This window comes from Ornithorhynchus anatinus, chromosome 7 (genome assembly GCF_004115215.2).
Source record: "Ornithorhynchus anatinus isolate Pmale09 chromosome 7, mOrnAna1.pri.v4, whole genome shotgun sequence".
Classification (NCBI taxonomy): domain Eukaryota; kingdom Metazoa; phylum Chordata; class Mammalia; order Monotremata; family Ornithorhynchidae; genus Ornithorhynchus; species Ornithorhynchus anatinus.
In genome coordinates, this window is record NC_041734.1 from 11,567,122 (window position 1) to 11,587,292 (window position 20,171).

The window sequence follows — 20,171 nt, forward strand, 5'->3', positions numbered from 1 at the left end:
AGACTGTGAGCCTCACGTGGGACAACCTGATTACCCTGTATCTATCCCAGTACTTAGAACAGTGCTCTGCACATAGTAGGCACTTAACAAATGCCAACATTATTATTATTATTGTTCACTCTGGATTCTGAGTAGTTCATCTCTCCAGGTGGTTTTGATTACACTCACTAGTAAGCTCTCAATAAATATGATTGAATGAATGATTGCTTACTCTGTGCAGAGCACTGAACTAAGTGCTTGGGAGAATACAGTACAATTTAGAAAGCACAGCGTCTGGCTTCAAGGAGCTTACAATCCAGTTGGGGTCACAGACAGTAAAATTAATTACAGGTAAGGAGAATCAACACTGTTTAGATATATTTAAGTAAGTGTTGTTGGGTGGGACAGGAGCTGGGAACACCCAAGCTGTTAAGGGACTTGGAAATTCAGGGGCAGAGTGAAATAGAGTGGGGGAGTTCAAAATGAATCAGGGGAGAGCTCCTGGAGGAGATGTGAGTTTTTAGAAGGGCTCTGGAGATGGGGAGAGTGATAATCTGCCTGATGGAAACCCCGAGGGCATTCCAGGAAGATGGAAGTGCACAAGGGCTTGACGGCAAGAGAGATGAGAACGAGACACAGTGAGTTGGTTGGCTAGGGAGAAGCAAAGCGTGCAGGCTGAGTTAGAGGGTTAAAATACGTTGTTTGGCAAATTTATCAACTTGAAGGAAAGGCGGTACATAGCCCTGCAACATTAATCACAATTTATGTGGACACAGGGACATAGGAGAAGCCAACAGAGATGATACCAGTGTGATTTCAGCCTTCTAATGTACTCTGTTTTCAAACATTAGTCTGTTTATATTATTCAATTTTATGCTGATTGTTCGTGGAATGTATTGACCTTAAAATGGTGATGGTCAAGTGGCAATATTATGGGAACCTGAAAATACATGTCCTGAAGGAAGCATTACTAAAAATAGCTTTCCATTTCCTTCTATGTAAGGTTGGCGATAGTACTTGAACATCTTGAGAAGAGGCAAGTTTCCATTTACATATTGACCATTAAAAAAATTTATAAATATGAAATATTCAAAGAGAATAAAAATTGCTACAACTTCTATATATCCTGGCAGAAATCTTTTCAGTGTGTACTTTTGAAAATAATGGATAATTTAAATGATTGCTAAAATTCTAAGTTCACTGAAATAGGCACATTTCATATTTATTTAATTCTATCAGTCTGCAGTTATTGTGTTCTCCGCCCAGAACAGAGGCAAGAACCAGACTGCACCTCATGCTCTATACCTGCTGTGGAGGGCTGACTGGGTGGCTTTGGTGTATCAGGGATCCGAGACTAGAAAAAGAAATGAGTGTGACCAGTGCTTAATCTGTGCCTAAATTTAGTCCTAACACTTCTCAGTTTACCCTTGCAATTTTGAAAGTAAAATCATCATGGCCTAGTGGGAAGAACATGGGCCTGGGGATCAGGGGACCCTGACTCTAATCCTGGCCCTTCCACTTGTTTGCTGTCTGATCTCCTTGGGCAAGTCACTTAACTTCTCTGTGCCTAAGGTTGCTCAACTATAAAATGGGTATTAAATCCTATTTCCTCCTACTTAGACTGTGAGCCTCATGTGGGACGAGGGCTGTGTCCAACCTGATTAACTTGTATCTACCTCAGCATAAAGAGTAGTGCTGGACAAATAGCAAGCACATAGAAATAATTAATAATAAATTTTAAAATTCTCAAGTTTCAAAGTTATTTGATCCCTTGAGAGAGTTGAGCAGTGTCAATCATACCCTTCAATGTATACAAAATATTCAGTGGCTCCAGTCCTTCCCTCTCCCCGACTCTTGGCTCTGAATTGATCCTTTGCATTCTGGATCTAGAGGGGTGGGGATCGAGATGATGTCCAAAGTCAGTATTCCACATATGTCTCTGGAATTGGCACTTGGTTCATTACAAATAAAGTACCGGGCAGGACTCTACATCCCGGCTAGACTACTGTGTCAGCCTGCTCTCTGATCTCCCTTCCTCCTCTCTCGCCCCGCTCCAGTCTATTCTTCACTCCACTGCCCGGCTCATCTTCCTGCAGAAACGATCTGGGCATGTCACTCCCCTTCTTAAACAACCTCCGCTTCAAACAAAAACTCCTCACTCTAAGCTTCAAGGCTCTACATCACCTTGCCCCCTCCTACCTCTCCTCCCTTCTCTCTTTCTACCGCCCTCCCCGCACGCTCCGCTCCTCTGCCGCCCACTTCCTCACCATCCCTCGGTCTCGCCTATCCCACCGTCGACCCCTGGGTCACGTCCTCCCGCGGTCCCGGAACGCCCTCCCTCCTCACCTCCGCCAAACTGATTCTCTTCCCCTCTTCAAAACCCTACTTAAAACTCACCTCCTCCAAGAGGCCTTCCCAGACTGAGCTCCTCTTCTCCCTCTACCACCCCCCCTTCACCTCTCCGCAGCTAAACCCTCTTTTCCCCCCATTTCCCTCTGCTCCTCCCCCTCTCCCTTCCCATCCCCTCAGCACTGTACTCGTCCGTTCAACTGTGTATATTTTCATTACCCTATTTATTTTGTTAATGAAATGTACATCGCCTCGATTCTATTTAGTTGCCATTGTTTTTACGAGATGTTCTTCCCCTTGACTCTATTTATTGCCATTGTTCTTGTCTGTCCGTCTTCCCCGATTAGACTGTAAGCCCATCAAACGGCAGGGACTGTCTCTATCTGTTGCCGATTTGTTCATTCCAAGCGCTTAGTACAATGCTCTGCACATAGTAAGGGCTCCATAAATACTATTGAATGAATGGACCATTGAGTAATGGGGGAAGAGAGAGATGGGAAAGTAAAAACAGCTAAATCTCCCTTATCTAGATCCCTGCTTGGATCCATTTCCTTCCAATGGCATAAATCCTTTTAATCTTCTATCCCACAAGCCCCAAATCCCTGCAGGTTTTTTCCTCCTTTAGGCTCCCTAAGCCTCTAAATCAGATCTCTCAGTGTGGCAACACCCCATAAGCTACCTTTATCCCTCAGGTATAGATCTGTGTAGATAATCCATTTATTCAATTTTTGCTTTGTTTTGCACCCTTTGGTTTACACCTGTTTTATCAACATTTTTACTCTCTTCCTATTATATAGCCTGTGTGTCTATTGTATGTCTACTTGCCTCTCCTCATTAGAGTGTAATCTCCTCTTGGGTAAGGACCAGATCTTGTACTTTTTTGCACACTTCCCAGAGTCTAGTTCAGTTCTCTGCTCATAGCCCTCAATCAGTCCTGATGACGATGAGCTGGAAAATACATTGGTGGGGCTTTTAGAAATCTGTTTGGTGTTGGGTTTTGAAAAAGTATAATCTGTTATCTTTTTAGGTGAAAAAATTGTGCCTAACATATTGTTTAATTAGAAAGAGTGCTTAATATTTAGATACTGCAGCAGGATATCTTGTAAAAGTCGTGTTATACGTTGTACAAAATACAGTGAATATGTGGTCATGGCAAAATACTGAGAAACTTTAAAACATTTCATAATTGAAGATATTGCCTTCCAATTATCTAGAGATAAATTAAGAAAGCAAGTCGCCTGAAACAATCTGTTAAAGTCAAGATTAATAACAAGCAAAATTAGGCTTCCTTTGATTATTTTTCCCCTCCTGTATGCAGTTTTCAAAGAAGGGCAAAGGGAACAACTCCTCCTTATTAGCTAGTAATTCAGAAAGATTTGAAAAGGCAATCCATTAATATAGTATTGACAAGCTGCTGATCTCCCAAGCTGCTGGAAGAAAGAGATACAATAAACCAGAGTGTAATTAATCTCCACTTCCCAGTCTTCCTAACTCAGAAGTACACTGGCTATAATTACTCAGAGAAAATCCCAAACACATAAAACCAACTCTTAATGAAACGTATTGCATGCAATTCCACAGGTTATTGTATTATCTCTCACCTCTGATCTAGCCCTCGGTGCCACTGTAGCAACTGTTTACAGCAGCATCGCGGAAATAACAGGCCCCTTTTAAAATGCCAGACCTTTCTGAGGCTCAGCTTCACGAAACACTAGAAGATAATAGCTTTGTTGATTTTGGAAAACATTAAATACTTTGAAAGTGTGAATAAAAGACGGGCTTGAAAGTGCATGCTTGGGAGGCCAACTATGATTTCTTAGAGTTGTATTTGGCTGCCTTCTCTTAACATCTTAGGGAATTTGTATTAGGAGAGGGACAACTCATAGTGCCTATTTCAGTCCAGCATGTAGAAGCAAAGTGGCCTAGTGGAAAGAGCTCAGGCCTAGGAGTCAGTGGGCTCTGTTCATTAATTCATTCATTCATACAGTCGTATTTATTGAGTGCTTACTGTGTGCGGAGCACTATACTAAGCTCTTGGAAAGTACAATTCAGCAATAGAGACAATCCCTGCCCATACTGGGCGTATAGTCTAGAACGGGGGAGACAGACATTAAAACAAGTAAACAGGCAACAATATAAATAAATAGAATTATAGACTCATCAATACTACCAGCTCAGCCACTGGCTTGCTGTGTGTGACCTTGGGCAAGTCACTTCACTTCTTCATCCCTCAGTTTCTTAATCTCTAAAATGGGGGTGAAATGCCTGTTATCCCTCTTCCTTAGACTGCAAGCTCCTTGTGGGACAGGGTCTGTGTCCAGCGTGATATTGTGTAACTACCCTTTGTTTAGTACAATACCATTATTATTATTACTATTGTTATTACTACAGTTTAACAAAGTGTCATCAGGGCTGGTTCCTTGAGATGAGCTGCCAAAGATCCTGCTATCTCACCTTAGCCACTACTCCATTTACCTAGGCACAAGGTTTTAGCACCATGGTGCGTGACTGGTAATTTCTATATCTGCTGGCTGATTGCTTGTATTTCCAAAGCAAAGTGCAGCAAGACAAAGCCCAATTACACTGGGTAGCAAGATGGCATTGAAAGTATTATTGGATTTTGAGCATTTGGACAGCCTCATGTCTTGGCCATTACAAATAGCAACTTACTTTATACTCAGCATAAATATTTAAATGTCTAAATCAAATGTATATTTTAAAATGGAACAATCTATGGATAATGCATGTGATAATCTATATTATGGTGAGCACATCTAATGAAGTTCAAGCAAAGCTGAGGTAGGCATTTAAAGTATTAGCTTGGAAAAAGTGAATATACGGTTAGTGATTGAAAACAAAGATGTAAGATTTAGCATCTGGCAGTGTGTTGCGATCAATATATGAGACCAGTAATAGCAGTGGTGTCTTGTGTTTTCATCATGGAAAGGTGGGTTGCCCAGATGCCATGGAACAATTTGTGTGTCTTTCTGTTCTTGATTTGATTCCCTTATGCTTTTATGTTCTGTCTCTTCTAAAGCTTTAAGCTCTGTCCATTGCTACAATAGCATTTAAGCCTCCAATAAAGATTGAGGGAATTCTATTATCAGCAAAATGCTAATGAATCAATGATTTTAAATATCCTCCAACTTCCCGAGTGAGAAAAGTAGTTTAGTCATCTTCAATTTTTGTAAACCCGCCTATTAGCTGCTGACAGTTCTCCTTTAATCCATAGATGGCTTAAATCCATAATTGAATTCTAATGTAAAATCACAGTTATAGGCTTAGAGAAAACAATGTTAGTGCATTGGCAGCTGGGATCAAGGCTGTTTGAGTTCTTTCAGAGGTAGAAATCTCCAGGTGGCAATCAAAAATGTCAGAGAAAGAGATTTATGAACTGAATTCAGAGTGAGTTTCAACCACAGAAAATGATGTAGCAAAACACAAAATCCGCTTTGGGCAGGTGTGCCCTGAGTCAAAAATCTGTTTTTATAGGGACTTAAACTAGTTTCCTCAGCTAATTTGAAAACTAAAAATCAAATTCATACACACTAAAATTATTCCAGAATACATTTACCTTTTTATCAAATAAGAATATTAACTATCAATTTACTTAATGTTCAGTCTGCAGGAGAGTTCTATGCTTTTTGTGAGAACCTCTCTAGCTCTTCCTGTGTTTTTAATCTTGAAAAAGCCAGTTACAAACCTGGTTGGCCAAGGAAGCAGAAACTCGGAGGTTTTTTGATTTGGCATGCTGGGGAGAGACCTGATGCTCTCCTTTGCCTTAAAAATTATTTCCTCAATCCAGTAGTCCATTCCAACTGCTACTGCCACTCTCTGTGGGAGATGCTGCCATTTTGTTTGTTCTCCAACTCTACTGCTTCCACCCCTGCAGTCTCCTTAAGCCCTGCCTTTCTACCTTTATTTCTATAATCAAATCTTCAAACCCAATGCTCAAATCCTGCTTCAGACCTTCCATGGATTACAATAATTTTCTTCTCACCTGCCTTCCAAATATTCTGTGCAAAACATTTAAGCCACATTTATGTCTTTCAGAGGTAAGGAGACCAGTTGGTGCCATTTTCTAACCAGACACCAGAGGTACCCTCTCAAGCTGTGACCGTCCTTACCACTTTTCACTTATTGTCACATCACCTCCCTGAATTCATTTATTCATTTGTGTTTATTGAGAGCTTACTGTGTGCAGAGCACTGTACTAAGTGCTTGGAAAGTACAGTTCACCAACAGAGACAGTCCCTGCCTACAATGGGCTCACAGTCTAGAAGGGAGTAGACAGATATCTAAACAAGTACACAGGCATCAATAGCATCAATATAAATAAATGGAATTATAGATATATAGATATACACATCAAAACAAGTAAACAGGCATTAATATAAATAGAATTATAGAAACTGGCAGAAACTGGCTGTCAGTCTCTTTTCTGAAAAACAAAAACAAACTAATAAAAACCTCCCATCCTTTCCCCTTATTTTTCCATTTATTTACTGCTGCTTTGATTGAGTCTGACTGACTTTTCCTCCGTAGTTCCCCACTTCATGCCAGTTGAGTCCATGAATCAAGCACAGGCCCACAGTTCTTCCAGCTGTCTGGCCTTCCTTCAATTTTGTTGTAGATACGAAATTTTGGAATCTTGGGAAGTCCAGAACACAGGGTTAGAAGAACCTGTTGCTTTGAAATTTTGATGTCTATCTTTTAAAACTCACAGTTAGTCAGGGCAACTCAGGAAACAGTCATGTGATATTAGAAAAGGGAATCATGTGCTCCTCTGGATATGAGAGAAACTCTCCTAAAAGTAATCATAAAAGGCCACATGCTCCATGAAGGCTTACTCCTGGGTTGGAGTGCTGATCATTTGTGTAAATAGTTCTGATCCTCTCATGTCTTACCCACAAATCATTTTCTCATTGTTCAGTCTGAGTAGTATCCACCACTTAGTACAGTGCCTGGCACATAGTAAGTGCTTAACAAATACCGTTATTATCGTTATTATTATCTTGGGGTTTTGAATCCTGAGGCTATAAAAGGTGGCCAAATGTTTGTCCTGGGAAGTGAGAAATGGGATTGAAGGAGTTATTGCATTTAAGTCAATCTTGGTAATGGTACAACAGCACTGTGGGCAGATGAGTTCCATGATGGGTGACGGCATTTTCCTCTATGAAATGTTATTCGGGAGAAATCCTTCAAGATGATATGACAGACTGGCATTTTTTTAATGGCTATTTATCGATCCATCTTATAGTTTGAGTGGGTAGTCCAATTTTCTGAGCAGGGGCTGGCAGCAGAAAAGGGGGAGGTGGAACTTTCTGTGTACCTTGGAAGAACCCAGACCAACTGGTGAACCTGCATTTTCCTCTGCTGACCGGGTTCATCTTTCCAGGCTCTGTAACAGTGGCCAGAGCAAGATAAGCAGGAAAGCATGATTTTTTTCTGCTGCTGCGGCTCATTTCCCAGACTGATCCCTGGGGAAAGAGTTGGAGGTTCCCCTGGTTTAGCTGTAGCCAGGGCTCTCCCAGTGACTCTCGGAGAGCTGCTGTTGCCATCGTCACTACCATGCTCAGGACTCTGGGAGGCTGTGATGGTGAAGGGAGATGTGCGTGACCAGATGTACTTTTCACCACTGGACTGAAGGACAAAGGGGTCACTCTGGCAGAGTCTTTCCGCCCTCTCATCACCTTTTTCCTTCTCCTCAAAGCAGAAAAGGGGCAAAAACTGAAGCTGCTCTGTCCCAGCTTCTCAGGGGGGTTCTTGAAATGAGATGTTCTGCACACAGTAAGTGCTCAATAAATGCCATTGATTGATTGATGAAAGTGTAACTACTGGAACTCCCCTTTGGATCTTGGTCAAGTCAAGAAAGTTTTGAGTTCAGGGGATTCATCTCATTTTCTTTTAAACTACAATATGAGCTAAAATAACCACTTAGTTGCAAAAGAGAAGCAGCAAGACCTAGTGGAAAGAGCATGGGCCTGGGAGTTATTTACTCCCAACTCTGTTCTGAGGTGTATTCTGTGAGACGCTGGGCAAGCCATTTAACTTCTCTGAGCCTCAGTTATCCCATCTATAAAATAGGTATTAAATCTGTGAGTCCCATGTGGGACATGGTTAGTATTCAATCTAATTATCTTGTATCTACCCCAGCACTTCAGTACCTGGCACATAGTAAGTGCTTAACAAATACCATTAAAAATTCATCAGGCTCCTAAAGTTGTTCACAATCTTGCCGGAGGAGGGACGGAGGGAGAACTGACACTAAATTACAGGTATGTACATGACATAGGGTGGGAGTCAAAGAGTTCTAAGAGGTACAAATATACTATAGGAAGTTAACTGAATAAATTGCATGGAAGTGCAGAAGTGGCATTGGGGGGATTAGAAATGTATTGGGGATGGGATCATGGAGGAGATGTGATTTTAGAGTGTTTTGAAGATGGGGAGAGGTGTGGTCAGAATTGAAGTGGGAGGGAGTTTGGGGCAATATATATATATACATATATATATAATAATGTGTATTATATATAGTAATAGTTTTTTACTCTCCCATCTGAATGTCGACTCTGATTCCCATGAACTGTCTATCCCCCCAGCAGTTAGGAGTTTATCACCTGGAGTGAACAAACATTATCAAGGCTAAAAATGTTTCCTGGTGTTTTGACAGTAGTCTTCCTCTAACCATCTGGGCCAGGGATGGTACATGGATAAGTCCAGTCCATCCAAAAGCCTGATTAGTCTTTGCATCTTTGAGGCCTGGGTTGCTGATATTTCTTCGTTAGCTTGTTGAAAACCCTCCCAAAGAACCTTCAGCCAGTTTGAGCTGTAGCAGGCCTCAGCGGGTCTTGCTGTCTTCCCACAGGTACACCTCCTGAAGCTTATTTTTTTTTTACATTCTTTAGTGTTTAATTCAAATAGCAATTGACAGCCCCACCAGGCAATAAACTGAAGCCCAGTGGAAAATATCACAGTCGTGGAGCACACCCTAGTTGAGCCTCAGAGTTGAGGAAATTTGTTCAAGGGTAGAAGAGCTGGAAAAGGAAGAGAAACTCTGCCCAGGTTTCTGATTGGGTGGGCTGTTGAACATACTTGTCAATTAGATCCCCCTTAATGGAATGAATTTAAATTTCTTCTTAAATTCCTTGGTGTTGCCAGTGTATAAATGTATCTACCCCTGAGCAAATTATTTCTGACACTGGGCAGCAATCTAGAAATCAGTGCAGCTTTTGCAGCAGTCTAATTAGAGAATCAGAACTTAAACTTTTTGCAGCTATGGCAACCAATAAAACTATGACAGTCCTCTGTTGTTGTTGGCTGCATACTGTGCTTTCATAAATTATAGTGTATTTTTTTCTTTTTTTTAATTTAGTTTATTTGTTGTGGGAAAATAGCCAACACAACATGCCAGCCAATTGTTAGTTTGAATTTCACTCTCTAGGACTGGTAATGGTAGCAGGATAATTTCCTCAAAGGAGGCAAAACAGGCAGGGGACACCATCCTTAAGGGTCACTGTTTAGAATGTCCCTTAATAACAATAACTGGTTCATTCACTGGACCCAACCTTCTTGCCGGGTGTGTGGATGGAAGCTTAGGATGTGGTTCAGTTCTTTACCATGGTTTCTGCCTCTGCACATTGGCCTGCTGAGATCTTGGCTGCATGCAGGGTAGGTGGCGGCAAGCATCCTCGTTGAACAAATGAAGAAAGTGGCCTCCGTATTTCGCATGGGATGTCAGAGTGCAAGGAGAAAGAGAAGGAATAGTGCCGACCATAGTATTGCATGGAGCTAAGCCGATACACTCCAGAGAGAAGATGTCAGTCAGGTGCAGCCATTTCTTTCCCTCATCATACAGTCTGTTCTGCTGGACTGCATGTATTCACATGTTTAAGCAGAAAGTGATGGCAGAACGAGGGGAGGGTTCTTCTGACAATGTGGGCCTGGATACAGCGCCACACTGGGTCAGGAGAAAGTCATGTGCAGTACAATATGAGTTTTCCATAACATGAGGCTCTGCAAGAATGCAGCTCCTGCTTCGGAGGAGAGCCACACTTATTTGCTCATTAGGTGCTTTGGTAGGTCCACTGAAATGCTGAGTATGAGAGATCAGAAAGTCACTGCCTTACCATCCTGTCCTGAAATTCTGTAGTGCCTGTGTCCTTGTAAACTGCCCTAATTTAACTTGCAATGTTTTCTCCCCAGTTTGGAATTCTGCGGAAGTACCAAGTTTTTCCTCACTTGGCTTTTCAGTGTGTCTGCAAGTTCCAACAGCCTGTTCAGTTTTAGTGTTTTATTATGTCCCTCTTCCCCATAGACACCCACACACTACCCCCTCCCTCTCTCCCTTTCTTTCTCTCTGCAGAGGGTAGAACCTAGCATTCATTAATACTTTATATGCTTCTTTTGAATTTCCGTCCTTTCTGGAAGTAGCCCCCCCTTTCTGTTAATTCGCTAAAGCCAGCAGTATGTATCGCTGTTGGTTTGCCTTCATGTATTCTGAAACAGCCACGTTAAGAGACAAGAAGAGGCAAGTGCTTAGATTTCCTGAGTGAAGCAGGCAGACACACATATAGATCTCCCTATTGATCCCTGGGCATCACTGTGCATATGGTCCATCTTGCACTTTGCCTTGAAGGCATAATTTCCTTTTCATCTCGGGATTTCGGGAAGCAAATCTAAGCCTTCAGCCTTCCCACCGTTTCACTTCAGAGGAACCTTTCTGCAATGACAACTCAGCCGGGAACTCCTGGGTTTCCTGCACTAAGTGAAATCCAATTCAGAAAGAATCTAATACCACCATCTACTAAAAGGAGGATTAGGGTGTTAGAATATGTAGCAGTCAAATTGACATCAGTAGCTTCAACACTACCCTTTCAAAAGTCCTGACCTCTTGCAAAAAGCTGTTTTCAAAGATGCCCATTTTTTTCCAGCCTCTGCCTCCTTACTCCTGGTGTATTTTGGGGTATGGAACTGACACCAGTTAAGCTGCTTCATTCAGTCACACTGTAATAGTAGTAATAGCATCTATTGAACTCCCACTTGGTATGGTGTGCTGCACCAGAATAAATACACATACCCTTATACGCTACCATTTCCGCTATCTGGAATGCATTTTATTGTCTGTCTCTCCTGATGTGGACTGTAAGTTCCTTGTGGACAGGGAAAGTGTCTGCCAACTCTATTGTTCTGTACTTTCTCAAGTGCTTAGTACAGTGCTCTGAACATAGTAATCATTGAATAAATACCTTCGATTGATCGACTGATTCCCTCCCACAAGGTTAACAGGGAAAGCAGGCATAAAAACATTATAATTGGCATTGCCAATTCCCAGTTGTGCCACATGGACAAACAGTTCAAGCTTTGCTTCCTGCTTACCTCAGCCTCCCCTCTTCTGATTTAGCAGGATACTAGACCAGTGCGGCGAACAGCAGGAGGGAAGATGGTTTTAAATGTTTTTCTTGCTTTGTATCATCTGTTTTTTGGTCCATCTTGAGATTCAGCCAGACTGTGCCTCCCAGGTGGATTGCCTCAAACTTACCTCCACTAACGCCTTAATCTGGCTGTTTCTTCTAGATATATTCACTTCAACCAAATAGAAGCACTCCACTCAGAAACCTTTCGAGATCTCCCTAAATTGGAGCGGCTGTAAGTACAACTCGGTCAGACTTTTTTCATTTTCTGCTGGTTAATTTCCATTTGCTGTCCTAGCTAAAGAGCAGGCTGGACTGTGGTTATTCTCCAGCTGGCTAAGAGGGAGATGTTTCAGTGTGAATGCAGCTAATAGGAAGAGAATATGTAGGAAATGAATGGTTTAAAAAAGAATCAAGCGTCTTCTTTCTCGGGTCTTTCTGTAGTTTAGGAAGAATCTGTTTTTGTTGATTATACTGATTCTGAGATGGAGTGGGATTTGAGCTGCTAAGGTCTGGTTGCCACCCAGAGTTCAGTTCAAAACTGAGTTGGTGTGAAAAATGGGCCTGCTTAGGAGAAACAAATTACGGCCGGTCTGTTTCTCCATTTCTGCATGCAGGTTTCCCAGTCTGAACATGCAGATTTCCATTGGGTTGGGAAGATTTTGGGCTCTTAGGCTGCAACAGCATTTTTACTGCCCAAGAGTTGGTGTGGAGAAGAGAACAAAGGGCCTGCGAGGAAGAAATAGGATTATTTTGTTGCCCTGCCACTCTCAATCCACAGGATCTGATTGAAGGTGACCATGATGTCATTACTTGTGGATGTAGGTGATGTGGCTTAATCAACAAGTATCTCCTACATGACTGGGCCTCTTGTCCCAAGATTTTTGGGTAGAGGGGAGTGTTGTAAAGGGTTTCTTCCTCTCCCCTTTACTCCAGAGCAACCTAGGGGTATTAGGTTCTGGATAGACTCTTCTGTGGGCTCTATGGGACCTGTTTCTACAACATGAAACTCTGTTGTGGGTTAAAAAGAGAAACTTCAAGTTTTTCTCTTTCCCCTCAGCAGGAGTGTTTCCTTTGACTCTCCCCCCCGCCCACTCTGTTATGAGGACTGCAAAATGGTGGAAATGGAAAGATGAGCTCCTCAAGGCTGCAGGGTTGTGACCCTGGCAACGCCCTGCAAAACAAGGCCTTGTTTTAATACAGTCCTTTACCAAATGGGAATGAGAGTTGTTGAAATAAGAATAATAGTATGGTAATGATAATTGTATTGGTTAAACACTTACTATGTACCAGTGTTTAACCAGTGTATGTACCGGTACAGTATCAGCATTGTACTAGGTTTTGGGGGGGATACAAGCAAATCGTGTTGGATACAGTCCATGTCCCATGTTGGGCTCATAGTCTTAATCCCTGCTCTGCCACTTGTCAGCTGTCACTTAACTTCCCTGTGCCTCAGTTCCCTCATCTGTAAAATGGGGATTAAGACTGTGAGCCTCACGTGGGACAACCTGATTACCCTGTATCTACCCCAGCACTTAGAACAGTGCTCTGCACATAGTAAGTGCTTAACAAATAACAACATCATTATTATTATTTATTATTATTATTAATCCCCAATTTACAGATGAGTTAACTGAGGCCCAGAGAAGTAAAGTGACTTGCCCAAGGTCACACAGACAAGTGGTGGAGCTGGGATTAGTATATGACCTCTGACTTCCAGGCCCTTGCTCTATCTACTACGCCTCACTGTTTCCCATGAAACGAAATGGCTGCAAGGAGTGTTAAAGTCAACTAAAATGACTTTGGTGAATCATCCAAGAAGACCTTTGGCAATACTGCTGGTCCAGTTACCAAGCACACAGTAGCTTTTCTGTAGTTCAGTGGCACTGCTGCTATGTTTCATTCTTCTAAATTTTATGGGTGTTTCTGCGTATTTTGAATTGACAAGCCGATTAGAGCTAACCCATTTCTAGGGAGTCATTTTCACCTCTTAAATAAGTACCACATTTTCTAGCCAGCTACCTTAATGATGGAGCACAGATTATAAAATGAATGAAATAATTCCTTCTTACCTGCCCAACAGAAATTGCTGCTCTCTCCTGGTAAACAAGTGAGTAGCTATTTCTAAGGTTCCATTGCACTTAACAGAATTATATTTCCCTGTCATCGAGTTCTCCTTACAGAAAATAAATAATGTGGGCAGAGTGAGTGTACGGCCAAGAAAATATCTTCCGTGCAAGAAACAAACCATCAAAGATTGTCAAATGGCATTTTTGGAGGACAAGCAGGAATTGTGTTGGGGATGGATACTGTGTTCTTGCATCCCATGAGTATTTATTACATATGCTTTCTGACTGAGTGTAATTGCTAAAGTAGAATCGTGCACTATTTGCTTATGTAAAGGAAAATTCCAAGATCTTTGAAGATAAATTCCCTATGTAGCTGCTCTCCAAGATAGCTAAACAAGAGAGTTGTGTTTTTCCTTCCATTCTGATGTATTCACAGTGGAACCTACTGAGGTTTGGGGTCCTGAATAGACTTCAGATTTATGCCAATTGCTTTCACAGCTTTCCCAAAGAGCACTCTCTCTTTGAACCTTCCATTTTATATTTCATGGTTTGGAAAGTGAGGGAATCAGAGAGAGAAACAAATATGATGTGCTTAATGTGTAAAAGATAATATTCCAAGCTTAGTAAATGACTCTTCTCATAGCTCAAGGTTCACAGTAGTTCACCCAAATAACTCACCAGAGAGCTCTTTATTATCAGGAAGAGCCAGACAAAGAGATTCTTATTGGTATCTTTCATTTTTCAATTAGAAGACATGGTTTTTATTTAGTTGGCGTGCTAGGGAATGTTCTAAGAAATAAGAAGACTTTTTATGGTATTTGTTAAGCCGTTACTTTGCTCCAGGCACTGTTCTAAGGGCTGGGGTAGTTACAAGATAATCAGATTGTACATAGCCCCTGTCCCACAAGGGACTCACAATCTTAATCTCCATTTTACAGATGAGGTAACTGAGGAGCAGAGTGAAGTGAAGTGACTTGCCCAAGGTCACCCAGCAGACAAGAGGTGGAGCTGGGATTAGAACCCCGGTCCATCTGACACACAGGCCTGTGCCCTATCCACTAGGCCACACTGACTCTCTGCGTTGTGTGATGTTTTTATGAGCTTACTATGTGCAATATGAAATCAGGCAGAGCTCCTGTCTTATGTGGGGCTCAGTCTGAGGGAGAGAGAACGGGTTTTCTTTTTTATTTCCATTTTACAGATGAGAAAACCAAGACACAGAGAAGTTTAAGTGCCTTGCCCGGAGTCACACAGCAGGCAAATGACAGAGATGGTATTAGAATCCTGTTCTCTCTGCTGTAAGCTCGTTGTGGGCAAGAAACGTGTCTACCAGCTCTGTTATATTGTATTCTCCCAAGAGCTTTTTCAGTGATCTGCACATAGTAAATACTCAATAAATACAATTGTTTGATTGCTAAAGGTATGTACTTGAGTGCTGAGGAGGAATACATGGGTTGAGTATCTAAGTGCTTGGAGGGGGGAATTCAAGTGCCTAAGTGGCATAGTAGCAATGGGGAAGGAGAGAATAGGGTAGGGATATGAGAATAATCAGGGGAGGTTTCCTGGAGGAGCTGTGATTTCAGGTGACCTTTGAACGTATGGAGAGTGGGTTGCCAAATATGAAGATGCAGGGAGTTCCAGGCAGGAAGGAAGGCATCCTCTGCTACCGATTTGTACATTCCAAGCGCTTAATAAATACTATTGAATGAATGAATGAATGAATGAGCAAGAGGTCAATAGTGACAGATGTGAGAACAAGGCACAGTGAGTAGGTTGGTTTGAGAGTGAAAAATGCTAGCTGTGGTAGAGTGCCAGAAGAGCTAGGATAAATAGAAGGGAGAGCGCACTTTAAAGTCCATGGTGAGGGTTAGGAAACCACTGGGCAACCCTGCCTTTCTCTGCCTTATCTGCCAGTTAACTGTACAGATCAAGATGGGGCAGTTGGAGGATCTCCACTTTCATTCGTGAATTGATCAATATCATCGACATTCTTGTGGCTGTGAATCAGATCATATAGTTTGATCAAAACGTGACAATGTATACCTGAATGTCTTTTTTTTTATTTTCTGCTTCATTTTTCTGAAGATTACATAGGAACAATTTCAGAAAACATTTTTATTAAAATGGAATACTGTTTTGGGGTGATTTGGATCATCCACTTTTGAAAAGTATTTTTTTTTTTGCTAAAATATATCTCTTAAAGCCTGTGCACTACTTATTTGCATTTTATGAGCTGCTAATAGTTTGGTCATTGACTTCTCTTACATTGCACATACGGACATTCTCCAGGCTAAAATGGCTAAAAGTTATACAACCTATCCCTGCCATGCAAGAGAAGGGTTTGAATAAACTTTATGATTATGCTGTAAAAGACTGTTCAATAGGAATTTTGACTCTTGTTAAGACTAAAATTGAGAATAATTAATGTCACTTAGACACTTGGACCAATATTTAAATAATTTTTGTGTCATAGTAGAGAAGATTATCCAAAGTTTGGAAAAACCTCAAAGTACATCCTTTTCCACTGGGGCTTAAGAGTGAATTAAATTTAATTAAATTGCATATCAAAGGAGCCTATTGTTTCCCAACAATCTAAGGGCCAATGTATAAACTCTTGTGAAGGATCGTGTCACTCACCATGATTTAATCATTTCATCTAGCTGGGGGAAGGGATAAACTGTTTCCTGGTAAAGAGCCCAGCTAGAGACCAGGGAGTGATGGAAAATTTCTTTGGTGGAAAGTGTCCCCTAAATATTGTAGCCCCCTAAACCTATAAACCTCATTTTGGTGAAAAATGTCTTACACACTTGAATGACCAGAAACAATCAACATTTGGTTTTATGAATCACCGCTCAGGAGAAACAGCATGACATAGTGAAAAAAGAACGAGCCTGGGAGTCAGAGGGCCTGGGTTCAAATCCTGGTTTGGCCACTTGTCTGCTGTATGCTTTGGACAAGTCACTTAATTTCTCTGTGCTTCAGTTCCTTCATCTTTAAAATAGGTATTCAATAACTGTTCTTCCTCCTAATTAAATTGTGAGCCCTATATGGGACTTGATTATCTTGTATCTGATACAGTGCTTGGCACATAGTAAGCACTAAAATACCAAAATTACTATTATTATTATTATTGTTGTCAATTATGAGTTCACATAAGAAAGTTTCTTCCTCTACCTGATTTGTCAGTGTTCAAGCTATACTGTGGATGCACTGGAAAGAGCTCAGCTCTGGGAATCATAAGAGCTGGATTTGAGTCCCAGTTCTCTTTTTTGGGGTTTGTGGAAAGGTTGTTTGGCCTAGCGAAAGAGCACAGGATTGGGAGTCAGGAGGCCTGCATTCTTGACCTGGCTCTACCACTCGTCTACTGTGTTACCTTGGACAAGACACTTCACTGCTCTGTTCCACAGTTTCCTCATCTGAAAAATGGGAATAACATCTCTCGCTCGTAAGCTATGAGCCCTGTGTGGGACAGGGACTATGTCCAATCTTATTATTAAAAGAGTATTTGTCAACTGTGATTTTTTATTTATCCTTGATCTCAATTGAAGAATGGCATATTAATAAGGCGTCATTATTTTGGCATCATGAATAAAGCTTTCGTCTCCCTTTCTTTAGATTTTTGCATAACAATAAGTTGTCTAAGGTCCCAGCTGGAATTTTTTCTCATCTGGATTCACTGAGGAGACTGTAAGTTTTAGAAAAGTACCTCTCCTGCCCCTATTTTCTCTTTTTTTAAAAAAAGGGTTCCTTTTCTTTCCTCTCTGAGAAATTAATACTTATTTAATACAGGCCATAGTGTATAAAAGGTGAGTGTCATCTTCAGTTTTTCAAGATCATTAATTGCTGTTTTTCCTTTAATTCTTTTTTTCTCTTGTTCTGGATTTTTATTCTTCCCATAGTTTCTGTAATTCTCTAAGCAATTTCACCTGATGTATTGTGTGAGTAATGTCTGTTGTTTATATGAGAATTGGGAATTATACCAAAGATTTGCAGATTTTTTTTTTCACCTGAGTTCTCCCATTTTGATAAAAGTACATTTTTCTCTCTGAGAATGACTGTGCAATGCAGAAGCATGTGAATATCCTGAATGTGATTTCTGCTGTGTTACCAGTGACGATTTTACAGCCAACAGCCTTTACTATCCTTTCTTTACCATTTTACTGCCACTTTACTATCCTTTCGCTACCCTCAGTCCTTCTGCTTCATGACTTTGGGGGCTTTTCTCTGTGACAGTGTTCCTGGGAACTTTTCAAAGCTTGGTTTTCCTCTATAGCACTTCTTTTTGAGTTTCCCTTCTAGGCTTTTTTAGATTCAGGCAATGGGTGGGTAATACCTGAAAACTTCATCTCCACTCGCATCTCGAGCTATTTTATCCTGGGTCTCCAGCTCTCTCAGCTCGTACAGAGTTCCTTTCCTCCAAAACCTCTTTTCTCCCGACACTGTGCCTTGCTAGGTATTAACAGTGCTTTCCTCCCTCAGCCTCCTTAAATTTATTTTCCACTGTACACTGCTGGAATACGACAAAAGATAAATACTAATAAAGCAGAAGAAGGGAGTTGGTGGAAGGGAAAGAAACCAGGTTAAAATGGAATCTAACAGTAGAAGTTTCTCCTGTTATTCAATTCTTTAAATAATAATAATAATGTTGGTATTTGTTTAGCGCTTACTATGTGCCAAGCACTGTTCTAAGCGCTGGGGTAGACCCAAGGTAATCAAGTTTTCCCACGTGGGGCTCACAGTCTTCATCCCCTTTTGACAGATGAGGGAACTGAGGCACAGAGAAGTTAAGTGACTGGCCCACGGTCACACAGCTGACAAGTGACAAGAGTCGGGATTAGAACCCACGGCCTCTGACTGCCAAGCCTGGGCTCTTTCCACTAAGCCAGGCTGCTTCTCATAGGTGGATACTAGACTGCAGCATGGCCTAGTGGATAGAGCTCAAGCATGGGAGTCAGAAGGACCTGGGTTCTAATCCTGACTCCACCACTTGTCTGCTCTGTTGCTGCTGTGTGAATATCAACTTAGGCAAGTTCCTTCACTTCCCTGTGCTTCAGTTAACTTATCTCTAAAATGGTAATTATGACTGTGAGGCTCATGTGGGACATGGACTGTGTCCAACTGTGTTTCTACCCCACTGCTTAGTACAATGCCTGGCACATAGTGCTTAACAAATACCATAAAAAGGACACACAGAGCAATTCATTTAGTTCTTCATTTTTAGATGAAGTTCTGACTTTTCATGCCTATTTGGCTCAATTTCTTAATCATTCAATGGCATTTATAAAGTGCCTTCTGCATGCAGAGCATTGTACTAAGCACTAGCAAGAGCACAATACAACAGAGAAGATAATAGATGATCCTTACTCAGAAGGAGTTTACAGACTAGAGGGGGAGGCAGACATTAAAATTAATTACAAGTGGATATGCATGTAAGTGCTGTGGGACTGGGAGAGGGGTGAATATCAAAGTTTGTAAGGGGAACAGACCCAAATTTCTTAGGTAAGAAACTGGTAAATGTGAGCAAATCTGTCTTCTTCCAGTGCTATTTCCCTACAATTGTAAGGGCATAGAGAGCTTGTACCAAGCATAGAATTACACAAAGATAGATGTGCTTAAATATGTTTTGTGATTATAATGATAATGAGGATGATGGAAAGATATTTGCTGTTTGAGATACTCAAGAAAAGGTGAAAACATTTTGTTTTTCTTATATTAACCCTTCTTGATTCTGAACCTCTACAGTGGTCTAGAATCCTATCTTTAATCCTCTTTAAAGGCTGTTCTTAATTGTAATCAGCGATTTTCAGGATGTCTCCAAAACAAGTTTTCTTCATAGAAATATCAAAGTTTGCTAGTTTAGAAGTTTTTCAAATGAAGGTATGAGGGTACTAAGCAATATTCTTACAGTTATCCATTTCAAATATAACCCTAGAATTTTAATTGGAGTCCCCCTGCCCCTAAAAAACAAAACAAAAGCAAACTGGCTAACTTCCTTACTGGAACTTATTCATTCTTTCATTCATTAAGTTGTATTTATTGAGCGCTTACTAAGTGCAGAGGATTGTACTAAGCACTTGGGAAAGTACAATAAAGCAACAGACACATTCCTGCCCACAATGAGCTCACAATTTACCAAAGAATACATAGGGGAAGAGAAGAGACCATCATTTGGACCAACATGGCTGACTGAGTGAGCGACGGTTCAATCAGAGAAAATGAGATCTCATGGATTCTTATGGCTCAGGTTTTTCATTTTTTAACGCACATGGAGGGATAGGCTTTTCATTTATATGGGAATATGGTCATCCCATTGATAGTGATGGGATTTTCATGTGGGTTTTGAAGTGGTAACTGACTCTTT

General features: G+C 41.1%; 1 protein-coding gene across 1 annotated transcript in view; it reads left to right on the top strand.

The window, feature by feature from the left end:
- The window catches only part of PXDNL (peroxidasin like), a 170,338-nt gene that overhangs the window by 68,453 nt on the left and 81,714 nt on the right, over window positions 1-20,171 (top strand). The window contains exons 6-7 of the mRNA XM_039912534.1: window positions 11,905-11,976; window positions 17,426-17,497. Coding sequence (XP_039768468.1) covers window positions 11,905-11,976; window positions 17,426-17,497 — 144 coding nt within the window. The remainder of the gene's footprint in view (window positions 1-11,904; window positions 11,977-17,425; window positions 17,498-20,171) is intronic.